Source organism: Ornithodoros turicata, unplaced genomic scaffold, assembly GCF_037126465.1.
Source record: "Ornithodoros turicata isolate Travis unplaced genomic scaffold, ASM3712646v1 Chromosome24, whole genome shotgun sequence".
Classification (NCBI taxonomy): Eukaryota; Metazoa; Arthropoda; class Arachnida; order Ixodida; family Argasidae; genus Ornithodoros; species Ornithodoros turicata.
The window spans coordinates 256,591-270,497 of NW_026999345.1; the positions used below are offsets into that span (position 1 = coordinate 256,591).

The 13,907-nt window shown below is 45.9% G+C and overlaps 1 protein-coding gene and 1 pseudogene across 1 annotated transcript; one reads left to right on the plus strand and one right to left on the minus strand.

Moving 5' to 3' along the window:
* Window positions 1–793: 793 nt before the first annotated feature.
* On the plus strand, window positions 794–1,237 carry LOC135373359 (uncharacterized). The gene has a single exon (XM_064606574.1). It carries the CDS (start codon window positions 794–796, stop codon window positions 1,235–1,237), a length of 444 nt encoding a protein of 147 aa, XP_064462644.1.
* An 11,222-nt stretch (window positions 1,238–12,459) lies between these two features.
* LOC135373360 (uncharacterized) lies at window positions 12,460–13,404 on the minus strand (annotated as a pseudogene).
* Window positions 13,405–13,907: the final 503 nt, after the last annotated feature.

A 13,907-nucleotide genomic window follows, 5' to 3' on the forward strand; every position in this document is an offset into this window, starting at 1 on the left:
CATGTTCCCGAAGCCTATCGTTCATGCAATGTAGGAACCCCACACCGAAGGGGTATACGGTACACGCACGACTTTTTGCAGTCTACGAACTTTTTTGTGTGGGATGTGGTGCATCGCTGGTGTTGACCAGATTTCATGAAAGGTGTTAGGGTGGACAGATTGTTGAGAAGAGAGTAGGCTACTCTGATTCCTTGCGAGGTTGCAAATTTTCCTAAGGCATGTGAAACACCGTGGTAAAACGGTATGACCACGCGGCGGTTCAGTGGGCGTTCGGGGTTTAGGGGTTTGGGGGGGTTCAGGAGATTTTGCAGGTGTGTATATATTGCATCCGACTGGAAGCCAGCTTCTTTGAGGCGGCTGATTTGTTGGGACACAGAGGTAGGAACTTTAGGGATACGAGATTTTTTAAGAGCAGAACCCAAGACAGAATTGATTACACCTGACTTTACGGCTTTAGGATGACAACTCCACCTTGACAGTAGCGGTTTCGGGTCAGTACGGCCATACTCCCAACACAAGGTTGGACTAAGGATGAAGGTTACGTCTAGGAAACGTAGACGGCCGGTCGGGTGAAACGAACATGATTATAAAACAAGCCACAACTGTGACACTGGGATGGGAAACAAGAATCTTTATACAAAGGGGTGTTCAAGTAAACCAGGACTTTCTGTCTCCTGGGTGTACAGATGACTCGCGATACTTCTTTTTCGTCATTTTCACAAACGACACGCCTCCGCGTTCACCATGTGGTGGTCCAAATTTTGTGCGAAACAGAAGACACGTGCTGAAAAAGATGGCCAACAACGAGGTGAGCGCGCACATAGAACAGCGAATTGTCATGAAGTTTCTCGTGAATGAAGGCGTAAAGTCATCTGAAATTCACAGAAGACTTCAGTCTCAGTATGGCCACGATACACTTAGCCACCGCAAAGCGTTTGAGCGGTGCAGACGGTTCCGAGACGGCCGTACATCAGTGCAGGACAATCCCGGCCGGGGCGGTTCAGAGCCCAGTGTCAGGGTTGCTGAGAACATCCAACTTGTGGAGCACCTGATCCTCAAGGACCGACAGATAACATGTATCAAACTGGCTCGAAAGACGGACCTTTCTGTGGGAACATTGAACAGTATCATTCATGAACACCCCCAGTTCCGGATAGTTCGTGCCCGTTGGGTCCCGAGGCAGCTCTCTGTGTTTGACCGGCAGAAAAGACTGGAAATCTCCAAAGATTTGATTTGATTTGATTGTAAGTTTAATGGCGCAGCGACAACTGAGATCATAGTGCGCCAAATACGATGATGGGAAATCTCCAAAGAGCTAACCCAGCAAACCATTAATATCCCTGGGACATCCCTACAAGGTCGCGAACGTCCTGAATATCTCGACATCCATAGGATATCTATGGGATATCGCACAATTTCATTGCGTTTTGGGCTTACCCCAGTAAACAACAGATGTCCCTGGTATGTTGGAAGGATATCGCGCTCTGGATGTTTGAATGTCCCCTGACAAGCAGCCTGCAGATCCTAGGGATGTCTATGGGAGATCCAGGAAATATTTGTTTGTCCTTATAGAGACGGTAACCTGAATTAAAAACACAGTAGTCGATAGGAAGGGATGTCAGAAATGTTGTTGGGTATACTGTGGGTTGATGCAGAAACACAAGAATTGCGAAGATACATCCTCGTCACCGTTACAAATCGTGTACGCCACGCTACCCCTAACGAACGTGTGTGTAACGATTTGTATTTCAGTATATGTTCCATCCAGCTCGCAAATAGAGGTTACTGCGGGTTTTCCCAAGTGGTCCAAGTGAGGCAGGCAGGGTTCGGCACTTATGCTGGCGTGTCCCACGGTGTTGCTGTACTGTGGTGAATCCTGTTAGGCTAAGGTAATGTTTGTTCCCAATAGTATCAAATGGGTTAAAACACACAATAAATAAATATACACAGCATATACACAGCAAATAAATATTTGCTGGTGCACAGTTGCAGTGGTCTCTACGCATTCTACAAACACTAAATATCTGATGCACAAAATTGTTAAAAGCAAAATATGTTCGATATTCGTAATCTCCCGTATATATCCAAATATCCATGACAGACGTCGCAGGGACTTTCAGTGGATCTACAAACATGGCAGAAATGCTAGTCGCTGGGATATCGCATGGATGTAAAACGGATCTGTGGCAAACTCCACTGGATATCCCAACGTCCCGGGCGAGATATCTTACGGATATTTCCTGGATGTATCTGGTTTGCTGGGAAGGTACCGTTTCGACACTGAAGAACAGCCGTTCCTTGATCGGGTCGTCAAGTGCGATGAAACGTGGATGCACCATTTCACTCCTGAGTCTAAACGCGCATCAAAACAGTGGAAGCATCCGGGCTCGCCAGCTCCCAAGAAGTTCCGAAGCACCCCGTCTGCGGCTAAGGTCATGGCCACGGTTTTCTGGGACAAGGCTGACGTTGTTCATGTTAATTTTCTGCCCAGTGGTACCACCATCAATAGTGCATATTACTGCCAGGTTCGCAGGGATGTGCATAAGGCGCTAAAGCAAAAGTTGCCGGGACTCATCACCAAAGGAGTCCTCCTCCTACAGGTTAATGCAGGGCCGCATACCGCGCGCATCTCACGACACGCACCTTACAGGAACTTGTCTGGGAGTTGCTGCCACATCCGCCTTTCAGTCCAGACCTCGTCCCCAGCGATTTCCATCTATTCGGGCCACTGAAGGCGTTCCTTGAGGGCCGCCACTTCAGCTGCGATGACGAGGTCAAGAATGCGGTCCGATGATGGCTGCTACGCGCCGGTAAGGATTTCTACGCTGCTGGCATCCAAGCCCTCGTGAAACGCTGGGACAAGTGCATTAGTGCAGCTGGAGATTACGTTGAAAAATAAAACTAATTTCTCGCCTGTAACTTCATTTTACTTTTGCGAAAAATGAAAAGTCCCGGTTTGACTTGAACACCCCTCGTCTTTCTGCTTGGAACTGGGGCAGTGAATGACCGCGGTATTCAAACGCTAGCCCGAGCTCCACAAAAGCTCGTCGTTGACTCCTTCAGGAGGGGATTATAAACGAAAAACAAACAGGTTGTCACAAATAGCTTTCTTTGCGGATATTATGATTATTCACTTCTCGGACGGTCTACCTAGAACGCCAGGACTGCAAGGATTTCTGATAGGTATCGGGTTCTGCCAGAATTCTTGAAAACCTGTTCTGAGAGGGGGAACTATCGCGAAATAATGGCTTAAACCAAAAGTGAAGAACCCTATGTGCACGCTCATGTACAAAACTGTTACAGGTGCATACTTCCACTTGCTGACAGCAGTGAAACGACTTGTACCTGAGGAAGCTCACTCGCTGGTAAAGACTGGTGACCTGCGACGTCCCGCAAAGTAGGTGAAGCACCATACGGTTTGTCTCGTGCGTATCAGCTCTCAATGAGAACTTTATGTGTTGGCAGTACATTCTACAGTGAAACCCGCGCATAACGATATCGGTGGTTATTGCTAATTTATTCATTTGGCAAGAGGTATCGCTGCAGGAGCGTTATCGTACGTCAGTGCTATCCAACAGAAATCGCGCGCCGCACGTTATCTCCCAACTTATGCTAATGACGGACACTACAAAAGAGGGTGTAAATACCAGTAACTTATTGGAAATAACTCGTTTGCTTGGACTTCATTTGGTTGCCGTTGTAGATACGCACAATGTCACGTTCAACTGCGCCGACTGGGTGACGTAATGAGCAGACAGCACGCGCTCCTCAATAAAATTCTTGAGAACATTGATAGCATGAAGTGACCTGGACGACCAGCAATCGCTTACGGGAGAGCTGGGTCTCTCTGGTGTTAGCTACGCTAGTGGTCCCTACAAGCACCACATACCATAGCTTTATGGGGGAGAGGGAATGACAAGATAATCCTTGCCACCGTCTTTCGTCTCCTGCACACGGCTATACACAGGCTGTTGCTAAGCGCGTGCTACCCTCTCCCGCAACCCTTCGTCGTTGTCAACACAGCCTACCATACATTGCAGGCCGACAGCGCCGCAGAAGCAGCACTCTCGTATCGGAAACGGACCAGTATTGTTCTGCTGAGAGGAGACCGCCGTTCAATTCTGCGACGCCTCGTGACACCCCTGGCTTCCCGCCAATGGACAACCGACATTCTCCCCCCATGTATGTTGAGCAGAGTTGATACAACGCTCGCTTTACGCATGCCACGAAACACCTCTTGTCAAGATGCTGCATTAATCCACCGAATGCGACTCGATGTGGCCTTTACAGCTCAGTAGCGTTACCGCCTGAGACAAGTTGACTCTCCCACCTGCTGCCACTGTGGTGCTCTTGAGGATCTGGAGCACATTCTTCTTCATTGCCCACACTACAAACCTTCCCGAACCGCACTCTCCGAGTCCCTTAGTCAGCTGGACTCTCGCCTCCTTCTCGCTATCGAAATTGCTTTGTCCCTGGCCCAATGCAGCCAGCACCGATCTACGCGCAAAGATCTTTTGACATTTCAGGACACCATCGGACTTCGATCGTTATTGTGAAGGGGCTCCTTATTTTATTCCCCACATCCCCACCAGCAATGGGGTAGAGTATCGCCTCTTGCGATGAACTTCCCCACTCTCCATCTCAAAATAAAGTTCTTGTTCATACATTGCAGCGGTTTCGGAAGATCGCATGGTAATGAATAGTCCCAGCTAGCGCCAAATCCCATACCCAAGCGGCAGCAGCCAGATCCGCTACGCCGGTACTGGAAGCTTTGCGGACGTCCAGGTCTCTAGCATAGTAACAGGCCATGTGTGAACTGACGTGAAGTCTTGCAAGGTCCCTGTTCAACCATCAGCAATGTTCCGGAAAATAAATGTGGGTGTTCCTTAACCATCACAATGACATATTGGCATTTTATGTTGTCACTGAAAAAAAAAAAAATATATATATGGAGCAAATAGTGCAACAAACTGGATATATACTAAAAGATCGAGCATGAGCACAGGCCTATGCACGACTTCATTTATTGAAAGTTATTTGTGTATAAGGATGGCATTAATGCTACTCACTTCAACACGTATCGAAAATGGTGTCATACGTGTTACAGGTTGCCGTCCCAGACAACTGGATGAGCACACCAGTCATCACAGTGTAAGGGGGGAATAGGAGGACCAGGCAGGGCAGAAAGTTAAACTGAAGAATGTACAGTGATTGCAACTTCCAACCAATCTTGCGTAAGCGTGAGCGGTGTTCGATAAGCCCCTGACTGGCGGCAAACATCTCAATCAATATTAGACCTGGCCCATGTGATTTCGACGGGTGGCAGAGTGTTGACATGCTGTTACTTGTTAGTAACACATGTGAAAAACAGATTCTGCAAGGTCGTCCTGAAGATTGTCGAAGATCGTCTTTTTTAAGCGTGTTTTCACACGTGCTGACAACAAGTGACAGCATGTCAACATCCTGCCACACCTCGAAATAACATGGGTCAGACCTGGTACTTATTGCAGTATTCACTGCGAGTCGGGCGCTTATCGAAGCAGGGTCACTGTAACGGGAGATTGGACGTAAGTTGCGAGCACTGTAGCTCTTCTACTGGAGTAAAGACGCATACTGGGACTTCGCTTCTTGTGGACTACAGGCCCAACTGGCACCTCGTGAAGCACTCTCATGTTCATTCTTACATATGTCTGGTATCATCACAGCTTCATTAATACCCGCTTATTTTTAAAGTTAATTAAGTTCAAGTGATACTATGGTAACTTGGTGGCTGATCCAGAAGGTAACACTAACTTATCAGGCATCATTGCATCTACATTGTGTCACTACAAAACGAGAATATCTAAACACTGCCTTAGCAAAATTACTTTACAATTTACAAACAATTACAAACAATTTACTTCAGTCGTTTCCTTTCCCATACGGGAGACATCACGAGTGTCGAAACAGAATGAGAGGCGAACGCAATCAGCTGATCATTTAAGCTGGTCATCGAACACCTTGCGGAGAGGGCCGCGGTTTGCGTTGTGTGATGAGGGGTTGCCTCGCATGTGCGACGATTCAATCAATTTTCTAGGACACTATCTTTGTGTTCTCGTCAGGGTCACTGCATTGACAAAATCGAAAGGACGTCCCGTTGTCCAAAATCATTGGGCAATGACACATTCTTTCTCGGGTCCTAGAAATTGCTCGAATCGTGGCACATCCGAGGCAACCCCTCATCATGCAACGCAAACCACGGCCCTCTCCCGGAGGTGTTCGCTGATCAGCTTAAATAATCCGCTGATTGTGTCCGGCTCTAGTTCTGTTTCATACAGATGATATCTCCCGTATCGAAAACGAAAAGTTTGTAGTAAATTGTTGCTTATTGTTGTGTTAAGCCACTGTTCAGATTTGCTCTCGTTTCTTAGTCATGAGCTCTCCTGGCTTTTGGAATTTTTTTTTTTCTGCATCATATGCCGATACATTTATGTGAGAAAGGGACTCGAGCAAGCTGAGAGTTTGTACTTGTGTTTTGAGAGAGAGTGCAAAACTGCACTTAATTGTAAGCTAATAACCCAAATTGTACCACTGTGCCATGCTCGGCATCAATGATTATTTCATTAATACTTGGGTCATTCCACGCCAAATCACCCAAAGGTGGTGCTCGGCCCCCTCAGTTTTGCTTCCAAAAATTAGCATAGACTCCTTGTTGCAAATAAAGAAATTTTCCCGAGTTTTCCTGGAAAATGTTGAACCGTCGTCGATTTAGGCGGGGTCAAAGTTCGTCAGAATCGCGAAAACCATGCTACAAAAAAGTTACCTACTGAGCAGGGTTTTGAGTCTAGGTGGACTTTAGTGACAAAGAATGAAAGAGCGTGGCCCAAACATTCTGCCAATATCAAGTTCTTCCTTCGTGTTTCATTTTCGACCAGCGAAACAGGGCTGCTTTTTGGCGCTATTTCTTACAACTTTGTGGTGCCTTGCTAAGGGCACTTTTCACAGAAGCTGGAAGGCACAAATAAATTCAGCGTGTTCTGCACCTTCCATACTTCAAAATCACATGTTTTGAGGGCCGATCACACAATAGTTTTTGCCCCATTTAATCCCAAATGCCGTGCTTTTGGTAAAGTTGGCCGTTTTCAACGACCTTTTTGAAAATGAAGCGGTCGGCCGAGAACAATCCAAATAGATGGAGACGACAGATCAATATCTATACTAAAGCATATAAAAAAATTGAGAATGTACTTTTTGATAAGGGCGAGAAAATAATTTTTATATCCCACCCACTCTACACATAGCTACGCTGAACGGCGCACGGGTGGGTCGCGAGGCTTGGTTCGGCGAATTACGTTTTTCCGTGTGGTGAAGTTTTCCTATCCGTTATGAAGGACCAGAACAGACATTATATACAGCTAAGTCACATCTATGCTACTACCGTATACTAGAATAATACGTCCATGAGGTGCTTGCTAATCTATCCACACTGAACAGCTGCCTTATGATGATCACCCGAGCAGGCTGGAATGATAAAAACAGTTTATTTGCAATTCAGACAGTCTACATATTTTATTTTCGCGATTGTAACAGTGTGACGTAAGAGCAAAAAGATACCCACATAAATGAATGCACAACGGTTTCATTATTATTTCATATTTTCTTTTCAAACGTTAAAAAGCAAAGGCGACCATTGGTAGGGTATCTCATTAAAAGTGACCACTACAATTTCGTGTGTACGGCGAAAAGATAGGTCTTGAAGGCTGTTCCGACTGAAGTTTCCGTGCGTACCACGCACTTTCATACCGCAGTCCTTCACTTTGCACGCGCGCATTTGCTGACGTCCTTAAGCATGAAAGAACTGATGTTCTGAGGCTGGAACAAACATAGAAGGGACAAATACACCCTTGGAAGTCGCTGAGAAGGCGTGTTAGCTTAGCTCAATTTGTAGAGCGCTGGACCGGCAATCCAGAAGATGTGGGTTCGAGTCCTACAGCTGGCTAACCTTTTCAGTGACTTTCACCTTTCATCTGACGTCCTTACTTCGGCCATTGTTCAACACAACGACTTCAGCAAGAAACTTGGAGCAATAACAACCGTTTTGGTAACCCGGCATGCATCACATATGAGAAAGACGACCATAAACAAATCAGCTGAACCGCGGATGAGCTCTCCGAAGCCGATTTGAAGGCCATGTGTTGCAGGTTACGTGGATGCACGAGCGCGTTTTTGGACGCTACAATGCAGCAAAAGCCATCCGCTCACAACGTGACCTCCGTTGCTCTTACTCATAAGAAACGCGCATTTGAAGGAATACTGTGGTTTGCTCATGACGTTCCTTGTTAGTGTGAAAGCATCGCTCTCGTTTCTCATGACTACCACTTTAAAACGCCGCGAATGAAAGACTCTGAGAAACACTTACTAACAATACTTAACAATGCACTGATACCAATAAAAATTACACAGTTTATTAACAAAAGGGCTGGCAAAAAAGAGGACATGCTCATATCCGGCCGCACGACGCGGCTTGTGAAACCTAGGCACGCGATGTGTTCGCGCGCCTCACAGGGAGCCGTCTCGTGCGGCACTCGTGTTGTGGGACATAAAAAATATTTTATCGCCCTTATCAAAAAGTACCTTCCGAATTTTTTCATATGCTTTAGTATAGATTTTGATCTGTCACCTCCCTCTATTTGGATTGTTCTCGGCCGACCGCTGCATTTTCAAAAATGGCGTTGAAAACGGCCAACTTTAAGAAAAGTACGGCATTTGGGATTAAATGGGGCAAAAACTATTGTGTGATCTGCCCTCAAAACATGTGATTTTGAAGTATGGAAGGTGCAGAACACGCTAAATTTATTTGTGCCTTCCAGCTTCTGTGAAAAGTGCCCTTAGCAAGGCACCACAAAGTTGTAAGAAATAGCGCCAAAAAGCAGCCCTGTTTCGCTGACCGAAAATGAAACAGGTGGGAAGAACTTGATATTGGCAGAATGTTAGGGTCACGCTCTTTCATTCTATGTCACTAAAGCCCACCTAGACGCAAACCCCTGCTCAGTAGGTTTTTTGTACCATGGTTTTCGCGATTCTGACGAACTTTGACCCCGCCTAAATCGACAACGGTTCAACATTGTCCAGTAAAACTCGGGAAATTATCTTTATTTGCAATAAGGTGTCCATGATAATTTTTGGAAGCAAAACTGAGCGGGGTCGAGCACGACCTTTGGGTGATTTGCCCTGGAATGACCCACTTGCGTTTCTCTGTTGTGTGGACAAGAAATCTCTCACAGAGAAAATCTCTCACAGGTTTAGGGTTTGTGTGCCTCACTCAAGTGCAGTGTGTGTTTGTATGGTAGACTGAGTTGTTCGCATCACCACAGCTGCATTAATGGTGAGAATTTTTGATGCAGGAACACGCATGTGTTCGGAGTGCTTGGCAGCTGAGGTGCGAATGGGGTTACTAGAACACTTTATAATTGACACACAATGGGTATGTATAATTCTATTGGTGCCCCAGAATTTCTCTTTTTTTGTAAGAAAATATGTTTTGAACGTGTTTGAACTACTGTTTGCTTGATGACATTTCATTCCATTGAACAAGCTAGTCAAAACGTGTTGGAACAACACGCTACTCAGAAATGCGTTAGAATGCATATACACCGTTTTACAAATCGTCCGCTGTGGGTCGCCATGTTGTTCTTCCAAAGCGACGTTAACGACGTCTAGCGGCTCCTCCATACTGGGCTGTTAGAATCCCCGCTGGGCCTGTGTTTCTTCGTGTTCGCGCTTCATAGTTTCCTGATTTACGGACTCGTTGTTTCTATTTACTGTTTTGTTATTGTTGTTAACTGTTGGTTGTCTAACATTTCCGCTGTTTGTTGTTCGACATTGTTGTTAATCGGCAATAAAAGCTGCTTTGGGCAACTTTTTATGACGGCATCGCTTCGACCTCGTCGGGATCGTTGGCTCCAAAGACGCCAGTTACGATTGCAGGTGAGACTTTGCTTCTGCTTATGCACGTCAAATATCCGGCAAAGATAGTACACATGCTGGCATCTGTCCCAAAATCGTGCGTCTGTATGTAACCTAACGTTGAGCTTTGAGAAGTTGGGATCAATCAAAGTCAATGATCAGGCTGGTGATTGAATAAGATTCTTCTTTCCTGCGTGTGAAAATTTGGATTTTGCTGTCCTCTTAGTTTCCCGTATTGCCTTCGGTTTTTTGTGTTCATCATGTAAGGATGAATGTCCGCTTAAGCTATTAGCGGCCCTTGCTAGCCGGTAGTGGGAATGACGAAAACTTCGTACAGTACATGGTAGTGTCTCGGGTGTGTTGTATGTTGTTACCGTCAATAAATTCTCCTATAACAACTTAGTACACCGGTCACGATGTGATTGCTCTTTGATGACACTTATTTTTATGTGTGATTTTAGATGGCCAGCACTACGCACACCCCGACGATATCAAGGAATGGAGCGAGGACATGAAACTCTGGCCGAGCATCACGTCCGCAGATATCATTTGCTACCTCCTGCAGTCGAAAGCGTGTGATCTGCAAGAAGTCAAGGCGTACAAGAGCCTGGAATCTTATAACTACCTGCAGTGCGGCTGGGTCGACAAATTGATGGCACACAGAATCAACACTGATACCGTGTACGTGAAAGGCAAAGTGAGGCCGTCCCAGTCAGTCAGCAACAAACCGCACTGTTCCTGGGCCTGTGCAAAATACAGCGGCATGGTTGTGACTGCTGGGTGCACATGCATGGCTGGCCAAGCCAAGGTGTGCAGCCACGTCGGTGCAATTCTGTGGAAGGTTGACCTCGCTGTGTCGAAAGGCCTGACAGGTATTTCGTGCACAGACACCACCATGGAATGGAACCGAGGCACAAAGCGGAATGTCGAGCCAGCCGTATTACAAGACATTACATTCAGGCTACAAAAGCGGACGGTTGACAGTGATGTGCCAAAAGACAAACGTCAGAGAGCTGCAACTGACCCACCGATGGGAGAGAATAGATTTTCAGAATTTGTCAGGACCTCACCGGTCTCATTTCTATTTAATACGAAAGGTAATTTGAGTAATATCAAACCTTATGGTTGCTTCGTACCGCATGTGGAGAATAGTGCTCTCTTAATTTGTTAATGTACCGTCCTTCCTTGTCCCTACCTTTGTGTTCCTTACGTTTCCTTTTACCGGCTTGTTTTCAACACCTTCCTTCTGTCGTAATCTACCGACACTGCTGCCTCTGGTTTTAAAACACTTTGACTAGCCCTGGCGACTTTGCTGTGATGAGGATTTGAGGTGAAAAATTTGCTGTAACCAGTCTGTGACGTCATTATGTCTTGCAGTAGCATGCTGCAATGTCCTATTACTTTGCATTATATGTCGCTCCACTGTTAATGTGTTTTTTGTTTTGTTTGCTTGCTCTCATGGACTCTGCTCTACCACACGCTCCATGCTCCACCCCAAACACCGGAACAAGTCATCCAGTCGCTAGCAGTTGAGCCGTGCCAGAATGAAACAGCTGGAAATCATGGAAACCATGACAGAGGAAGTGATCTGCCACACGATTGTGCACCATGCGACATGTTTTTCAACAATTTTGTTGTCCTCTCGTGTTCTGCTGCGGAGGCACTTGAAAGCCGTACACGGAGTCAAGGCACTGAGCTTTGGTTTGAAGCACGCCGCCTGAGGATGACTGCCTCAAATATCAGAAAAGTGCCAAAGAAAGAATCCACTCCATTTGAGAAGGCAGCAAAAAGCATTGCGGCACCATCATTCTTTGGGAATGCTGCCACAAATCATGGCAAACGATGCGAAAGTGTTGCTCGTGACCACTTCGTTAGGAAGACAGGGCTTGCAGTAACCCGCTGTGGGATCTTTGTGAGCGAGGACTACCCTTGGCTAGCGGCATCGCCGGATGGTGTCATTGAGTCAGACAATGCAATCCTGGAGATAAAGTGCCCACATGTCGACAACTGCAGGATGCTGATTGAGAAAGGAAAGTACGACGTAAAACTGTCCAGTGCGAATGAGTATGTGCTTGTACAAAACGGTCCAAATGGGTACTATTCCCAGGTGCAGTTCCAGATGATGTGCTCCGGAAGGAGACAATGTTACTTTTATGTATGGACAGCCAGTAGCAGTGGGGAAGTGACGGATGTGCTTGTCAAAGTGCCACTTGATGCCGCATTTTTATCTCGGACAGTTGTGCGCCTCAGAAAATTCTACTTCTGTGCATTGCTACCGATTATTGAACAAAAGCATCAAAATGAAGAATGGAATGTAAGCGCCATGTACAAGGCAATAACAAAACTCTAGTGCTTTCGCTTCTTGCTAGACATGGTGTTGAGTAGTGCTTTACCGACAATCTGAAACATTTAGTGCACACTATTGTAGATTTTTATAAATTGTCTTTCATTTTCTGTGACCGAGTAAGGCTCACACAATTTCAAAGGATACTGCAACATTTTGCTTTTATTACATTATTCAGCTTCAGTTTCACGGCCTCTAATTAGTGGAGGCTTACGGTTGCACAAACCTGCACAAACAAAAACAATCTTGCTGATTAATTCCTTGGACTTAATCGGCAAGGGATGCTGCAGGATTCGGTATGTCTTGATCCGATTAATTGCCCGCTCAACGTGAATTCGCACAGACGCAATCCTCCTTGTTGCTGTGACTTCCTTCTCACTGAGCTGTTTTTTCCCTGAAGAGGTCGATTTCTATGAAACAGATGGTCTCACCAAATGAGAAAAGTCACTTACTTTTTGTGAAAGCGGGTACGTTCAGCTTCACACCTTCAATCTGCAAATGAAGGCTAAGAGAAAACCCTCTGTCTGCCATTACTTCATCGCCTCTGGAAAGCTTCTCCTCTATTCCAGAGTCCCTCATAATGTACTTGTCCGACGCCCTGCCACCATATGCTTGCGAGACAAACATTATGAACCCATTTTGGGGCAATAGCAGTCAGAAACTTGATGGTGTTGTTTGCCTTGTATGCACTGTACGTTTGGGCTCGGGCCATCAGTTTCTTTGGTCGCTGCAGAGGAACTTCTGTGCAGTCTATGATACACGTTGTACTACTGTATCCATTCTCCTTGAAGCTTTCAGGCATGCTATTTTGTATGTAAGAAGCAGGCAGCCACATAACAATGTGCTCCATCACCTTGCACAGTTTGTTCACTGTACGAATGATTGTCATACTAACACAGGTCACAGACACCTTAAATATCCTAGAGAGGTACCCACGCAATAGTCCCAGCCGTAACCTCATCAAGGTTAGCAGTACCTGGTCCTCCAGGGTAAGCTGCCTCCCTTTCTTGTGGTCAACTACTGAAACAGCACGCACCAAGTTGATGAAAACCTCATGTGAGAGCCCAGTGTAGAACTGTATATCATCAGGTGTCATGTCATGGGTCATGGCATGCCTCTGGGGACTGTGGTGAAGTGCTGACTTGGCATATACATGATCACCAGATGAGCTGCCAAGGACTCCCTTTGGTAGAAAGAAATGTCCCGATAAGAAATGGAACAATTTGCCAAACAAAATTCATAAGTCCCTCTTTCTTGCAGAGAGTCTAACTGAAAATATTATTCGGCCGGTTCAGCCAAAAGTAATAGTTTTCGGTTCAGTTAGACTTCCTGGCTTCTTGGGACTATGCATGCAACAAATTATGTAAGATACGGTGTTACACATGGATGCTGCATGACGTCGCAAGCAAATTCCATTAAACCCATTCTACATACCTCTCTTCTGGTATCGGTACCTTCTAAACCTTCTGCCATGAGCTGTGTCGGTGTGTCCTGGTAGAATATGAGATTAGGCCATAGGAGTGTTATCGTGATGCAACAGCACTGATTAGTAACTTGGGCCTCAGATATAATCAGTTTGATATGAAACATGTGCAGTTGTCACAGTATCTGTAGAAAT